The 17,132-nt window shown below is 40.8% G+C and overlaps 1 protein-coding gene across 1 annotated transcript; it reads right to left on the reverse strand.

The window, feature by feature from the left end:
* Positions 1-2,853: 2,853 nt before the first annotated feature.
* Positions 2,854-15,825, reverse strand: abhd3 (abhydrolase domain containing 3, phospholipase; the record flags this gene model as incomplete). Its single annotated transcript, XM_083889873.1, has 9 exons — positions 2,854-3,035; positions 3,763-3,928; positions 4,021-4,069; positions 4,466-4,639; positions 5,235-5,347; positions 8,707-8,752; positions 10,572-10,754; positions 12,682-12,845; positions 15,664-15,825. The coding sequence occupies 9 exons, from the start codon at positions 15,823-15,825 to the stop codon at positions 2,854-2,856; spliced, it is 1,239 nt and encodes a 412-aa protein (XP_083745999.1).
* Positions 15,826-17,132: the final 1,307 nt, after the last annotated feature.

Consider the following 17,132-nt stretch of genomic DNA (forward strand, 5'->3'; position numbering starts at 1 on the left):
ATCGTAATTGCTCGTTTGGGAAAAGCAGAAAGAAGTTGTGCAGCGAGCACAAGAGAAGCTTGTCTCTGAAGAATGTACACTTTAAGATTTACAGAAATCCATGTGTCCAGCCAAAGAGTTAATTTACTGTTTCCTGACTGCAAACGTTCAATGACTGGCTTCTCTTTGATTGTGTGATTAGGGTCCAAGTGCTCAAAGTGCAGAAGGACCCCATTGAAGAGGAATTTTAAATCTGATGCTTAGCTTTCAGGTTCTTGACCGTCCTCACACTGATTGACAGATTCCTCCGACATTATATCCATTTTCAAATGGTAACAAGGAGTATATCGTTCATCCCTCTGGGCAACCCGCTCCAATTACTCTCGGGCTTCCCATAAACGATCCAGCTCAAACCAAAGCTCCACTGTATGTGTGCTCATTGGAGAGGAGGGGGGTTAGGTTGGGTTGGGGTGAAGGTAAAGTGCAGTGGCAGAGGATTACGGTTGTCTGTGCTGGATCACATCCACTGCTGCAGCAATGAATATCCTATCACTGGCTAAGCCTGTTGAGTGAGTCGGTCCTATGGACCAAAAGCCATTACTGTGATGTGAAGAGGACGGGGACAGTATGACCCTGTGTGTGATATACAGTAAGAGTAAGCCACTCCCAGTGGTTATCTCTCTCTCTGTGACTCCCGTAGATGACTCTGCAGTCACGAGTGATGAAATGTGGATTTTACCAGTGTTTAAGTGGTAATAATATTGATAATGTTGTCTTTTTTCTATTCTAGTTCTATTATATCCAAATATTAGCATGGAAATATAGTCACGTGTGTTTTTCAGGTAATGACTATGCATGTAGATGTTTGGCTTAATGTGGTTTTACAATGAAACCAAACACTAACAGTTATTGCACATAAACTGCCACAGCTGAGTCCCTGCATTAAACTATACTATACTATTATACTAAGTATTACCTTTAATCTAAAGATTACATGAATATATTTCATATTCAAACCAAATCAACCAAATTAAATTCTTTAAAATTTAATGTGAAAACGATTAAAATGATACTGTAGCATATATAGAAAGCAATTGCCTGGATATTACTTTGAAAATAACAGTGTTATTGTAACATTATCACATTATTACAGCACTATGACACTGATTCTACCAAGCCATTACCTGGAAATAATATTTCAGAATGAAATAAATAAATAAATAAACTTGTATATCCTAATAATACATGGCAAGAGAAACAGCCCGCTATACTCTGTCCAGTACTTGCATTATAAGCAAATACACTGGAGGCAAAAGACAAATGGAATCTGTTTAATAATTTATTAAATTCACCATAATACACTTGTGTTGATAATGTGCATACAGTAGTACTCACTAAGTCCTACAGAGACACTTGTTCAGTTTAAAAGCTTATTGCTAAACAGACTGTTCATTTCCTTTTTTTTCCCATTTACCAGTTCAGTTATTCTACACGAAGTATGCAGCGTACAAAATGAAACGACGACGGGAAACACGAACATGCCCTCGGTGCTACATATTACGATGGGATGTTGAGTTTTTCAGGACGCGATGAGACAGAAAGAGAGAGTAAGAGACATGCTACTGTATTGGCAGAACAAATAGACACCACAATTCCACAGGAACAGGAAGTGAAGACTCTCTCATGCAGTGCATTACTGAGAGCCTGGCCGCCAGTCGGATCTGCTTGCTTCATCAATGCCAACTCATACACGGTAGCCAGCCGCTTGATCATTGTTGGCGGATAAACAAAAAATAAAAGACCGTCCATCAACGATGCATCATGTAACGCAACATCCACCACTTTGAACATACATAATATCCTCTCTGTCTTCCTATGTGCATTACTTCATTTACATCCCTGTATCTATAGCAGCTGCATAAAAACACAAATTCATACCGGTTTCTGACTTTCAGCCTTTGAGGAAATACGCTCATACAATCATATGGAACAAAGTGTCTTGCATTAAGGAATTAGAGGCATGGTTAAAAACTGAAATAGTGCAATTTCACATTCCTCGTCATTAACAATGAGCTATTTTCTGTAGAACTACTTGGTAAAATATGAAGGTAGAATGTGTGAAAGTGCATAAGAAGCAGCTGGTTAGCTTAGCATAAAGAGCAGAAACAGTGGGAAAACTCCAAAATACTGTTGTTTAAAATATGGGCCACTAAATGACAGTAAAGGCAAAAGGAGAATGAGTGACAACATATTGCACAGGAATAAAACACGGCAAATATGAATAAATAATCCCTGAGGGCTAAAATCCTACTGATAAATAGCTTTAATTGCTTTCGTGATTAAAGATGATTGAAGTTTAATATACAGTACTTAAAGTTAAAAAGGAAATGATTGCACAAGGTAATTGCATTTTTTGTTCATCTAGCTAATGCAACTGAGCCAAATGGAAACAGATTCCAGAAGTGAAATAAGAGTTCCATCGAGAGCACGGCTACATACAATGGCTTTTTAACTATAAGGAATAAATAAATGGATGTTGAATGTGACACAAATGCTGCATTCAATAAGATGTGCCCTTCAGATAAGAACGAATCCGTTTTCCTTTTGCATGTCGAGCAGGAATGAGACAAAGACGGAGAAGTCAATGGAGGGAAGGAAAAAGGCCGAACTGGTTTAGTTAGAGACGAATGAACAAAGGATGGAATGCAGTACGTGGGGATGGAAGAGGAAAAAGGATGGAGAGAACCAACAATGAAATGTTAGATGGAATTTGAAAAGGAACAAGTGCAGCAGAGATTTCAGAAGAAAGAAAGAGGCATCAAGGAAAAACGGTTGAGGAAGTAGAAGAAGAAGTAAAAGAAAAGTTCTCTCCAATCAGGAGAGGTCGTTGAGCCGGTTGCCGTGTTCGATGACCGCCTTAGCAAACTGCTTGAAGACTCGGTCCATGTAAGTGCTCCGTCGAGGCCAAAGGCCCTCGAGGAAGCCAATATGGCCGCCATGACAGGTAATAAGTAGGGCAAGGTTGGGATTCTGCTTCACTGCCTCCACCGGAATAGCTGCAAAGGAGGGAAAGCATTCAAGCATTAAAATTGGTGTTGTGTGAATACTTTACACTTCTAGGGTCATTATACAGCTGGCACACAATAGCTATACATACTTATAAAGCATTTATTATAAGATATATAAAACTGTGGTGTGTAACGTTTAAATATAAAAGAATGACTGTTATATTCAAACCATTGTTAAACATTAACACAGTGAACAATTCTCTGTGTTTCTCAGCAAAGCAGCGTTTAGATCTCATGTTGTCCAGTGATATTACCGCACTGCACACAGGAAGTGACTCATTTCATGTCTGGCCGGATGGAGGCAACAGAAACATTGTCCTAGTAAAGTGAGACGCCACCAGGTACCAGGTACTATCCTTAATGAAAAAGCAAAAAAATAAAATAAAATAATGGAGTTGAGTCGAACTGAGCCAAGCCGAGCTGAGTCATGTTTAGTGGAAAAGCGCCATATGAGTAACGACCAAGAAAAGTTCAAGAAGTGAATTCTACTGGTGAAAAAAAAGTGGTTCAGTAGTTTGATGGAATAAATGCTTCTAGCCCCCCACCCACCCCTGCGCTGCTGCTGTATACACACAAATGCTCGGTCTGATAGTATTACTTGACAGAGCCTATTCTTAAATGGAGAAGGATGCAGCATACAAATAATGTTACAAGAAAAAAAAATCACTAAAAGTTACATACTGGAGCTTTAAGACTAGTGTAATATTTGACTCACCATGAGACGGAGAGAAGACGTCATCAGCAGCGTTCAGACACAGCATTGGCACCTGCACAGATTGCAGCCCGTGGATAGGACTGGCATCGCGGTAGTAGTCGTCGTTGGTGGGATAACCGAACATTATGGAGGTGAACCTCTCATCAAACTCGCGGATGGTCTTCGCCTGCGGGAGCCGAGTAATGTGATTAACCTCTGGCCATCTCGTTTAATCAGATTAGCATTTAGAGCCAAGTGTCACTGAAAATAATTACCAACCTTCATGATATGATCAATGTCGTAACATTTCTCAAGCACCGGTCTGTGTCTGCGGGGAAGAACGGAAAAACAAAACCACTGACAGTGTTGCAACGATCCAATTAAATGGTACAACAAAAACATAAGCATGCATTTAACTTTTACTAATTAATGTCCATATTATATTATATATTACACATATCATGCCAATATTAATACACTGATCAGAAAGTATTGCGTATAAGAATTATTCACTGTTTTTACCGAGGCTTCTCCCACAGGCTAACAAATTATAAATACAGCACCAGTGAAGTACTTTGCAAAAACTGTCAAAATCAAACCTTAAATCATGCAATGTAAGATAAATATTTCCAATCATGTTATTAAAGCTCATGAAATGTTAAGCCCCCAAAGCACAAGAGGTGAGTGATTGGCCACGTTAATCCCACTCCTGGCCTTGGCTGACCTGTGCACAGAGGCTTGGAGACAGCTAGTGAGGTAGGAGTTGAAGAGGAATCGATCTAAGGGTTTTTCCAGCGAGGCGGTGCACTCGAACACATCCCAGCCCGCTGAGAAGACCGCAACGCCTTTCAGGCAGGTTTTCCGGCCCTTACGCCCCAAATAATTGGCCAACATCATCCTGGAAACGGACAGGAGACAAAAGGAAGGTTGGGGAAAAAGAGAGCAATTGGGAAAAAACAGCTCTTTTTTGAATACTGAAATGATACCAGTGCTCTTTATTTTCTTCTCTGCATTTGCCACAAAACAAATCAGACTAACTGAGCTACACTAGTCAGTGAGAATCAAGTGACAACAGTAACATCATAAGAATCTGATATGTGCCATGCTTCATTACCTATTGAAACATACTTTGTAAAACTGACATCATTTGCTACTGAAAAAGAAATGAAACTATCAACTGAGAGCCTTAACTTGCCAGGAATGTTTATAGATGTTGTACATTGGGTGAAAAGCTCATTCTCCCATAGACTTCCATTCAAATTGACTTTTTTGTGCGACCAGTCTCCCCCTGGTCACTATTCAATAATGTCTTACTCATGGGTTGTCCCCATCCATGAAACTGGAAGACCCCTGAGCTTTGCTCATAATGCAGTGTAATTGCAGTCTCATTTACCACAGACTGAGTCATCAACAAATGAGGGACTCTGTCTCTGTCAGCAATATTGTGTTTGAAACGCCCAGTCAGCTGTTGTGGCTGTGAGTGGCTTCATTACCCGCCCATGGACACTCCAGCAGCCATGATTGGCGCAGCTTCATTGGTCCTCTGGACGTGCTCAATAACAGTCTCCAGATCCTCTGTATTGGCTGCACAGTAGGTCCTCGGGGTCTGGGGACAAACAGCACAAACGTACAGTCGCTCATGCTGTTTACTTATTACTATACATCATGTTTATGTATTTTCTATTACTTTAAAATGTTATCATCTTGTTGGGTATGGGCCGAACTGAGTTTCTTTTTAAAACAAATATATCACCTCAAGAATTAAACCCTTAGGAGAAAATACTATCTCCACGTACCAGGCATCATTTGGAAACTAATTAATACTGCACTATAATTTGATATGGTGGCTGTGGTTCTACGATGGTTTCAAAATGATTTTGAGTTATGCACTTCGTAGGAAACACAGCAAGAGGTCAATTAATCATTTCTATGATATTGATAGCAATGAAACCATTGCCACTCGTCTCATTTAAAGGAAATTATACTACCACGTTAAAATCTGCTAAATAGTAGCCAATTAATGCAACGCTATAATGCATTTTCTTTCTAAATATTATGTAAAAGTGTTGCTGGTTTAATGTTTCACCTCACGGTTTGCTGAATGTACATTTTTTTGCAGGGTGTATTATTTCTTGAATTTGCAAATGGGTCTCTTTCCAGCTAATATTACCAAGGACATCATGTTATTAAGGTGTTTATTAAGAGCTGTGAGGTAAAAAAACCATCACCATAAATCTGAGATACTTAAACGTCGGAGCTGGAATTATCGGGAAGCTGTTGATAAGCAGTTGCTTTTCAATTCAAATTGGTCAGCTCGTCATTGAGCTCTGCAGATGCCTGATAACAACCCAGTCAAGATTCAAGATAAACTTTATTTGTCCCAGAGAGAAATTTGTCCTGGACCGCAGTGCCACTATGACCAATGTTCCATCGAAAAACAAAATCAAACACATATACAGAATCTAACACAACACGTTCATTTAAATCTTTGAATCAGGTGTGTTGGAGCAGGGGAGCATCTAGAACATGCGGTTCAGTGGTTCATTGGGGACCACCATTGAGAAGTACTGGGTTCATGCAGAAACTCAGGTAGAACTCTTTTGTGATTCCTAAGACCATAGAAAAACAGAAGTAAGACACAGATAGTTGTTGAAGGGAATATCTGAGCAACTCCACAGGAGAGTGTTAAGCAACAGGCTTTTTAAGAGCCTGAGAAATTGGGGCACTCCTTCTCAGGACAGCTTTTGAGGCAGGGGCATCCTACACATTGTGTTTCAGTGTAAAGTGCTGGCTCATTTAAACCATGGACAGTATTCACACTGAGTGGACACTGCAGAGAAAACACTCGCAGGAGCCTTTATTTACTAAATCCCTTGAAAATAAGGGGGAACATTCCCTCCTTAGCACTAAGATTTTTAATCTTAAATCTGAAATGAACGCTGTTTGTATTTTACCATACATCTTCATGTTAGTTTTGGATTATGGTGATTTTAAAGACGTGAACTCAGTCTCTGTGCATCACTCTGCTTTAAGATTCATCACCAATGTTTTTGCACCACTGTACAATAATGGTGGAAGACACACGAGAGATGATTTCCATTGTTATTTATTCATTTAAATGGCACTGATTTGTAAACTACCAGATTATCTATTACCTCACCAATCAAACTGACTTCATCAGTCCTGCTCATCTAACGGTCTTCTTTAACATATTCCACAAAGAAATTCTGAATTTGGAAAACCTGCTTTCTATTTCATTTAGCTGACTCATGAAACAATAATACAATAATAACACACTCTTATATTAAGTACACACCCTCACTTTGGACATTTAAGAAATATGATCGTAAAAATCTTCCAGCTTCCATTTGCAACTGTAATCTGTTTAAATGCCCTCTATTACATTCAGGGCATTCAGCTCTGCCAAACTGTTGTGAGTATAGGAAGCTGTATGTACCACTGGGTGACAGTGGACACTTCGCTTCAGTGCAGCAGAGACAGAATAAGACAAAGACAACAGCAGGACACAAATCAACTGCTGATTCAGATTTATGCCCACTGAGAGGAACAGTAGATCGACTATGGACAATCCCTGCCTGTGATGAAACAACATTTGTGTGCTGGACGAGCTCTCGGTGTGGTAGAGTAGTGATGATATGATTAGATCACTGCGGTAAAAGCTATCTGACACTGTATATTAACGCCCTCCTTGCAAAGGCTTTTACAATGAAAAGCCTGTGATCCAATGCATCAAGCTGACTTGTGAGGACATCAATATTTTTCAAACTAAAACACTGAGAGCACCATATCTCTGAGTGGGGAAAATAATGGAAAACCTTGCAGCTATGTTTCAGAGGCCTAATAACAAGACTTTGAGCAACTGTATAAAGAGAGAAAACTTTGAGTTGAATGGCCCATATTTGCACTTTTTAATCAAAACAGGTTCTGACCAGGACTGATTATGTTGTGTTCAGAACATCTAAGACTACTACTATTAATCAGACACTTTTCCTGTACAGTTTTTGAGAAATTTCAAGTTAAATGTACATCTCAAAGTTAATAATATTAATAGTGCGAATATGGGACACCTCAAATTTTCTCTATAACTGTACAGTAAATGTCTGATATCTAGTACACAAGTGGATATCAATGTGCTGAATCCTTATTCAGAACTTTTAGTTCAGTTCACTATACAGTTATTAGGTCTCTAAAACATACAGTAGCTGTGAAGATTTTCCTAATTTTTCCAGTTCAAAGACATACTTTCAAACATGCGCTCAGAGACACAGTGCTCTCAGTGTTTTTATTTTGAAAACCGGATGTTAATGTCCTTCCAAATCTGCCTGAGTCATTGGATCGCAGGCTTTTTGCTGTAAAAGCCTTCGTAAGGATTCAGACAGATAGTCAGTCAGATAGTTTGACCACGGACAAATCAGTGTCAGATAGTTTGACTGCAGTACGATTAGATCAGGGGGAGACAGCCGTGCATAAAGAGCGTGCCTCTGTTCCAATGTGCAGAGATACAGAGGAGGGGGCATAAAGGAAAGTGGACATATGAAGCTTAATCAGAGCTCAGGCCCATTTTGTTGGCTAAATATAAAAGGACGTGTAAAAGCACAGATTAAGCCAGGTGGCAGAACAGCACGTGCATGACGAGGTCATGTTTCAGCGGCTAAGGATTAAAATACAGTATCTGTACTGAAATGTAATCCTCGCTTGTCTGTTTGTCTGTGCGGCATCTCCCTCTGCTCCCTGTGTGCTCCACAACACGAGTGCAACAAACAGATGCTGTGGATGAAGAAAAAGGACAACTCGACTGGGAAGCTGTCAGTATGACAAACGGGAAGCAGCATCTGTCCTCGACAGTCCCTTTCATACCGCGTGGACACGTCTGCTCTTCTGGAAAAACAGATGACAAAAATGGACGAACGCGAGGCGAAAGGTTGAAAAGGCTGAGGCTCTTACCAGCAATGTTTCACCGGAAACGCCTCTGTTGTTGAACACCACACATCTGAAACAGACAAAAACACTTTTGATTGTTCTAAGTCTCAGTGTTGGCTCCATTATTCAGTTCATCTATTGATTATAAGTGAAACAAGTTCATTGAGAGATAAAGCTGTTCAGAAAATTAAGTAATTTAAAAAAAAAAAAAAACTTAATTTTCCACTATGAAAGAGTTAGTGACACCTAAAGGTGAGACCACAGACTGAAACTAATGCTCACTTTTCCAAGTGTGACAGGGAACTACGGTGATCCTCACAAAAGGAGGCTTTTTTCCAGCTGGTTTGTTCAGTGCAAGATGGTGGCCTCCATAAAGTACATGTAAAAGGTTGATTCTGAGGCTACAAAAAACATCTAATAATACACAACAAAGTCAACATAGTTAGGTGTAGCACATTCAATTTCTGTCAATAAACAGTCTTAACTGTGACACACTGGACTGTTAAAGTGTTCTTTTAAAGCAAAAGGTAAGTCAGGTTAAGTATCTGTGAGTTTTGGTACTGTTGTCATGAAGATATCACCTTAAGAGCATATAATTAGCATTTTTTATTTTATTTATCAGGCCAATCAAGGTAAGATGGTTAAATAGCAATGAAAATATTGCAGCCCCAAATTCAAGTATAATTTAAAAAAAAAATCTAGTAGCAATGTGCGGTGTTCAGAGGGAAAGTGGGCAAAATTAATTAAACAATGATTCTATATTTTGAAAATTAACCAAACTTGGGCAGGAAGCAGTACTGAACGGACCCTCACACCTAGCACCCCCTACCCCCATGTATGTCGGGGTAGAGCTTCCTGCTTCCTACTTCCTGTTGCCAGTAGGTGGCACATTTACTGACAAAAGCCTTCTGTGTGTGCTAGTCGTGCAAACTTTTAGCCACTACCGTGGTTGCCACGGTAACCTGCATACAGGTCAAAGGAAGATGACGGTGTCAACAGTCTGGGGCGGAAACCTGCTGCGTGGCTAGTGGGAACACAAAATGTGGAAATGTAGTTTTGAACTGTAATTCCGGCAAAATTCATCGAATTGCCCAGCTTGCCAGAATCACAATTTACGTGGGGCCTCATGTACACATAGTCTGAGTTTTCGTGCATGGCAAGGTCCCTCAAATAGAAAGTGAAAGAGAAGTGAAAAAAATCACAGTACTAAGTAGAGGCACAGCTGTGTGAAGATCATTGCGCTATAGAGCAGAGGCATCAGCATCTCTCCTTTGCCCATGTTGTTTTTTTATCTGATGGGAATCAGACTTGCTGTTTCCATCTGTGGGGAGGCGCACGCACACGCACACACACACACGCACGCACGCACGCACGCACGCACGCACGCACGCACACACACACACACACACACACACACACACACACACAAACTGCAGCATAGAGCAGGAAGCTGGTCCGTGCTAAGCTGCAAAGCTTGTACAAGGATAAGCTGTAATTCATTAAGCTACACCAACAGGGGCGAGGGGTGGATGTGGATGATGCTGAGTTTGCCAACTCTCTTCCTTTCCCTCCCCAAATCTGGGAGAAAGAGTGAATGCAGAGAATGCAGAAAGGACCACTTGGAGATGGAGAAAGAAACTGCCTCCCCTTGCAACTCTTCAAACTTGTGCTACGTTTGTCCTTTTTGCGGAAGCAGCTCGTGACACAAAGCTCAGCTCTATCTGTGTAATTGACTACAAATCAACAACAAGCAGCACATCGCTTCACTTAACTATAAATTAGTACACAAGGCACAGTAATGTCGTTTTTTTTTTTTTTGTGATTCAGTGCCCTGAGTGTGTGTGCTCAGTGCTGGACCTCAGCCAGACCATCCAGTCAGGACCACCCACCTATAGCCCAGATCCCGGCTCTGCTGGACCATGTGCAGGATGTAGGACTCTCGGCTCGTACCGGTCAGACCGGGGAGAAGGAGGACTGTGGGCCTGGTCGCAGGGTTGGGATGAGAGAGGCTGTCGTCATTGTCAAACCAGTCCAAAGAGATCTGTCCTCCATCTGCTGCCTTTATAAGCTCACTGTAGAGAGGAGCAGGACACGGAGGGCAGCAATGCGGATATTTCTGTACATTATCATCCATCAGTCTGACAGTGTGTGTGAGTTCAGTCCAATGTGTTCATGTAAACACACATGCACGGGCTAAGACTGATCAGATTAAAGCACTCATACATTTCAGGGTAACTGCACATCTGCTCACTAAATGATCATAAAAAAGTCAATAATATTCTTTGTGCATTTGATTCTCTCAGATTCAGAGCGTTCACTAACGGCTGCCTCATTTCCCTCGTGATCATCTTGTCAGCGTGCCTTGCAACACACAGCAAGCAGAGGGGGAGGAAGAAAGGCACTGCACCAGTGGGTTCTCATGCTCAATCAGTTTCTGGACTGTACAACTGCAGCCCGCCTGGCAGATGAGGTAATTTATCCCCAGCGCCAGTGCATTTTAAAACCTGCACTGCACACAAACACAGGCTGCAGCGCCTCAGCGTGAAATTACAGAACCGCCATGGATTATGCACCTGAGGCGATCTCTCAAAGTCAGGGAGGGGCAAACGCAGAGTGTCCGTTGCACAGAGCTGGAGGCGTGCTGCAGCCAGTCATCAGCTCGGTCGACGGGGAGAGTGAAATTTCACCCAGACTGCGTATATATGACTAAATCAGGACAGTTTTCACAGTGTCTGTCATTGAGTTGACCTCATGTAACTTCATTATGTGGGGATGCCCTAGTGTCCCCGAGGGATATGTGATAATAACGATACCAAAAGAGTTGGACGATCAGAATAAAGCATACCATCAATGTCCTTGATGCAAACAAATTAAGGCAACAAAAATAGGAATTAAAAACTGCACTAATATTATTATTATTACATGGAACAATTTTGATTAAGTAAATTAAATAGTTTTAAGTGACTTCATATAAATTAACGTTAAGGTTAAGGCTGCAAAAAATGAAAAGTAGTACTGTAATTGACCTGAATTCAGTGTATTTATCGAACGACACTTTATTTTCGACTTATTTACTTATTAAGGCTGAAGATACTTAAAGGTGCCATATGTTAGAATGTGGCCAAAAACAGTTACTACATTCAAACTCAAAATACCGAGGTCTTTTAGGTTTCGTTTCCTGACATAACTGGCAACCCATGGTTGCTCTGCAGCTGAGACTCTACTGACTGCAATGATTGGTACACGGCGGTAGGTGGCGCCACATGCCAAAACATGATTTTAAAACATAAACATGATTTGCAGTCTGCAAAAGATTTTTTTTAATGCAAATATTTTGTCTGTACTGTTGTTGTTGGTGAGTTCAATTTGTTATATGAACATTATTCCTGAGTCTCTGTGACAAATTAGGAGGATTTTATGGCCAGTTGCTTTAGATTTATTACATAATGCACCTTTAAGATAATTTCTTATTCATATTTGTTAGGTTGAGGATTAATTTTTCTATGTCAAAGATGAATAAAACAAAAATATTTACATATTAAATATACATTTTGTTCTGTATACACTCACACGTACATACGCCAACAAGTATGGTCATGGGAAAATAACGAACTGTGTGAGTATCTTAACAAGTAATAAAGAGTAATAATTAAAAAAGTCAGGTTCTGTTCATTCCTTTTAATCTCTTTTACACTCAGGGGCCAATTCACAGTGGCACTTAATCTTCAACAGAATGTACATTATCAAGCAGCGGGAAGAGCGATCAAAGCCTGGGATTTGTTTCCAGCTGTGAAACTGGAAACAAAGAAATCAAACCAAAAAAACCTCAAAGGCAGTTCATGCACAGGCGAAACTTGTTTGATATACTTATTAGAGACACTGTGAGCGAGTTACAGTGCACATTAGAAACACACAAACACCATCTGTTTGCAAATACAAACACATCCGAAACAACTTGAGATGGATAATCAGTTTACATCAGTTACAGCGATGACTTACTTTCTGTAAACAACCTGAGGTTTAGCTGTGAGAAAGGGTCTCAGCAGAGTCTGGATGCGGCTTTCCCAGCACCAAAAGGTGGGGTAGTAGGTCTCTGACACCACCGGACAATGATCCCTCAGGAACTGGCAGAAGTTCTTACCCCCAGAGATAAGCTGTGGTTTCTGTAAAAACACATACGTGCATGTGGCAGGGGTTTGAGTCAAAATGTGATATTTCTTAATTGTTGTTTGCGTCACTGAAAAATCATATATCATTACACTTACATTTACCCTTTTTTTTTGCAACTTATTGCAGTGTTTTGTCAACACTGCAATATCAACATCAATCTTTTATACAGTATATACAGATTGATTTCTCCAATATGCATTTTAGATGTGATCTTATTGATACACTCTTAGAAATAAAAGTACTAAGTAGAACCATATAAGGTTATCCGGCTTGTCCTCAGAGGAGAATCCTTTTTGGCTCCAGGAACCCTTTTAAAACCTTTTATTCAGGAAAGGGGTTTTAAAGGGTTCTCTGGATCAAAATGGTTCTTACTTCTTTCCAGGTAGAACCTCAGCCCTTGTAGAAGGACCCTTTTCGAACCCCTTATTTCTAAGAGTGCACCATACTGGGGCACGTGGTTAGCACTGTTGCCTCACAGGTTTCTGGTTTGTGTCCCAGCATGCTGTGTGTCTCTGGGTTTTCCTTCCACAAGTCCAACAACATGCAGAGGTTATAATTGGACACTCTAAATTGCCCGTGATTGTTGTGAGTGAATGGATATTCGTCTCTATTGGCCCTGAGATGGACTGCATGGTGAACCCTGCCTTTTGTTCAGTGTCAGCTGGGATTGGCAGCAGCAGCTACGCTCATCCATCCATCCATCCATTATCTACCACTTTTTCCTACACCAGAGGGTCGCGGGGGGTGCTGTGCCTATCTCAGCAGACATTGGGCGATAGGCGGGGTACGCCCTGGACAGTTCACCAGTCCATCGCAGGGCCACATATAGAGACAAACAACCATTCACTCACACACTCACACCTACGGTCAATTTAGAGTGGTCAATTCACCTAATCCACATATCGCATGTTTTTGGACTGTGGGAGGAAGCCGGAGAACCCGGAGAAAACCCACGCACACACGGGGAGAACATGCAAACTCCTTGCAGAAAGGCCCTTGTTCCGAAGTTGTTCCAAACGGGGATCGAACCCAGGAACCCGGGTCTTCTTGCTGCAAAGGCTAACCACTACACCAACCGTGGGCCCCCAGCTACCCTCATGTGGAGGATAAAGTGGGAGAGGATGTTAGAGGGATGCCACACTGTGTATGTTGAATACAATTGAAATATAATTATATAAATTGTCAAATATACTGTATGTAGACGGGCAGTTATTGGTGGAATAGCAGATTATTGACAAAAGGATCTAAAAAAAACCCCTCCACTTTCAGAATGGATGAGGATGGACTGTGGTAGTGATAAGGTTATTAATTTAACAGTGAAGTGTTACGATGTGTGTAAAAACAGTATAATAGTCTGTGAGGCAGCATCACCCTGAGCTGCTTTACTTTATTTATGCAACCATTTCCTTCACACAAAATACAAAGGTGGCTCACTGAGAGGAAAAGGGTGAATTAGCAGAACGGCAACAAAAAAAGTCAGAGGGTAATAAAATAAAGTAAAGCAGGACACTGCGGCAGTCGCAGCTGTTTAATCTTAGGTGTTGTAAGGCGTCTGTCTAACTTTGCAGTTTGTTTTTTGTAACGCATCACTGAAATGCATCACACAGTGACTCTCTCGCATCTCATCACATGATGAGATGTGATGTGACCAGACTGTGAAAGCAATACGTCAGTGGATTTAATAAACGTCAGCATTTGGAATTAATATCCAAAAAGTGGCAGCACACTTATAGATAGATAGATAGATAGATAGATAGATAGATAGATAGATAGATAGATAGATAGATAGATAGATAGATAGATAGATAGATAGATAGATAGATAGATAGTATCTATCTATCTATCTATCTAAAGGGTTTCTCTATTCCAATAATAAATAAAACTTTATCATATTATATCTAAATACTACCTTTTTCTTAGAGTTTTCAGAGAACGAAATCTGTAAACCTAATTTGCTGATTAGGTTAATGATATAGATAGATAGATAGATAGATAGATAGATAGATAGATAGATAGATAGATAGATAGATAGATAGATAGATAGATAGATAGATAGATTGGCATGTATTCATTAACAGATAATACAAATCTGATTAACAAAATTATATAGTAAGTATAACACATGCATGGTCTAATAATACATTTTTAAAAGAACATATAACTAAATGCGTAGGAAATGAGAAAACCTTTTTTTTTTTAAAATCAAACTTATGATTGTATAAATAAAGTATTTATGACTCATCAGCCTTCATCAAGTTTCTGAGAAGGACATTTGTAACCCTACACAATCTGCTGATTAGGTAAATAATATGTATTATAATAGATAAATGTGTTGCCAATGATGCAGTAAATTCTGCTCTTATGGTGTGTTTCACCCTGACCGCAGCCTCTGGTGTGACTTTGTGCCCGACAACACTCCATCTTACTGTCCTGCATCCCATACCCGGCGCCGGTCACTCTATCGCTATGGATTAATTGAATGCAGTTATATAAGTGTTGTTCATGGTCATGGATGGAGGAGAATAATCATGAGCCAAATGAAGTTTTTCCTGTCTGACATCATCATCATCATCATCACTATCATCATCATCCTCATCATCATCATCACCTCTCCACATGTGCTGCAACAGCCGTTAGCGGAACCGGCGAACCGGTGCAGCGCAGGAGCGAAAACGTCCATCTATGACGTGCCTCACACCTCTATTTCACCTGGACACACAAGCTGTGTGTGTGTGTGCGCGTGTGCGTGCGTGTGCGTGTGCGTGCGTGAGACTCTTCGCCTCATTAAATGCTGTTTGCAGAGCGACTCACCTTCGCTACAGAGATCAAGTAGTAGCAGGTGTAGGCTGCGCTAAAGCCCAGCACCAGGGACAGACCCACTCCAGAGCCGAACAGTCCAACTTTCACCTGATTCTCCAGATAATGCGACAGGTCCCGGGTCAAAATGTTGAAATTGAAGTCCAGCGAGATCATCGCAAATCTCCCTGTTGTTGTTGTTATTGTTGTTGTTTTGCCTCCGGTGTGCAGCAATGACCGCGGCCAGCTCTGTGGGTGTTCAGCTCAGCTGTGTGTCAGTCTGAGAGCCTTCACTGAAGGAGACAGTCAAGGACCTCATGCGACCGAGCCAGCGAGTGGTGGCGCTCTCTGACCACCTATCACTGCGCACACAGTCCAGCACGCAGTCGCCCCCTGCAGGCTACAGGGAGAGTGTGTATGCTCGGTGCACGGTCAGGCACTGGGGGACAGTGGGGATTCAAATGGCGGCCCGTGGGCCACATTTGGACCCTAAAGCAACGTCTCAGTGGCCCATGTCTGTGGTCCCACCATGAACACTGTCTCTAAAATATTTCTATATAAATACCCAGAGTAGCACAGGCCATGAATGCAGCTCTAAAAGGTTTGATAGCAGCACTGATAGTTCTATTATATTCTGCACTCTCACATCATACATGACATCATCTTATTTCAAAGACAAACAAATACTGTTGCTCAAATTTAGATTTTATGGTTTCCTTCGAGAACACATTTCTTTATAGTTTGAAACAGTGACAGCTAATGCTCATACTAGTCATTGACAGTACCGGTATTTGTTCTGTTATTATTTTTCATGCACTTTTTTGATGCACCTTACATACATTTGTGCTGGTTTTCAATTTCTCATCACCTGCTGCTTTAATGGCTGTGGAAAATGTCGGGTCCTGCTAAATATCTTGGTTTAAAAATGCAGCCCAACTGAGTTTGTAACTGAATAGCCCTGGCTCACTTATCTGTAGAAACCAGTGGGCAGGGACGCTGCTAGAAATTCTGGGCCCCATGAAATATTTTTATACTGGGCCCCCATATTCCAAAATATTACAACTCAAAGTTCAGTTACTTTATAGTTCTATCTCTTCTATGTTTCATTTAACATTTATTGAACCAGGGAAATCCCATTGAGATTAAGAACCTCTTTTTCAGGGGAGTCCTCCTGGTCAAGATAGGCTACAGCAAATACGAAACCCTCAATAGTTACAAATTAAAACACGAGCCGAAAACAAATAAAAAAAAGAATCCAGATTAAATGAACAAGCACATTATGAAAAACAAGTACCTGTTGTGGAGTCAGCCTCAATGAAATTAACTAAGTTTCCAGTCTTTCCGCAACATATACCATGCAAAAGGTGCAGAATAGACAAAGGCTCTTTTGCGCAGTTCAGTACAGGCATATGGAACAGAAAGCAACAAATGATCTTGTGAACGTAAAAGGTACGGATCAGCACTTCTCGGAGAAATGAAGGTAT

The sequence above is a fragment of the Microchirus variegatus genome (genome assembly GCF_963457635.1).
Source record: "Microchirus variegatus genome assembly, chromosome: 5".
Taxonomy (NCBI): domain Eukaryota; kingdom Metazoa; phylum Chordata; class Actinopteri; order Pleuronectiformes; family Soleidae; genus Microchirus; species Microchirus variegatus.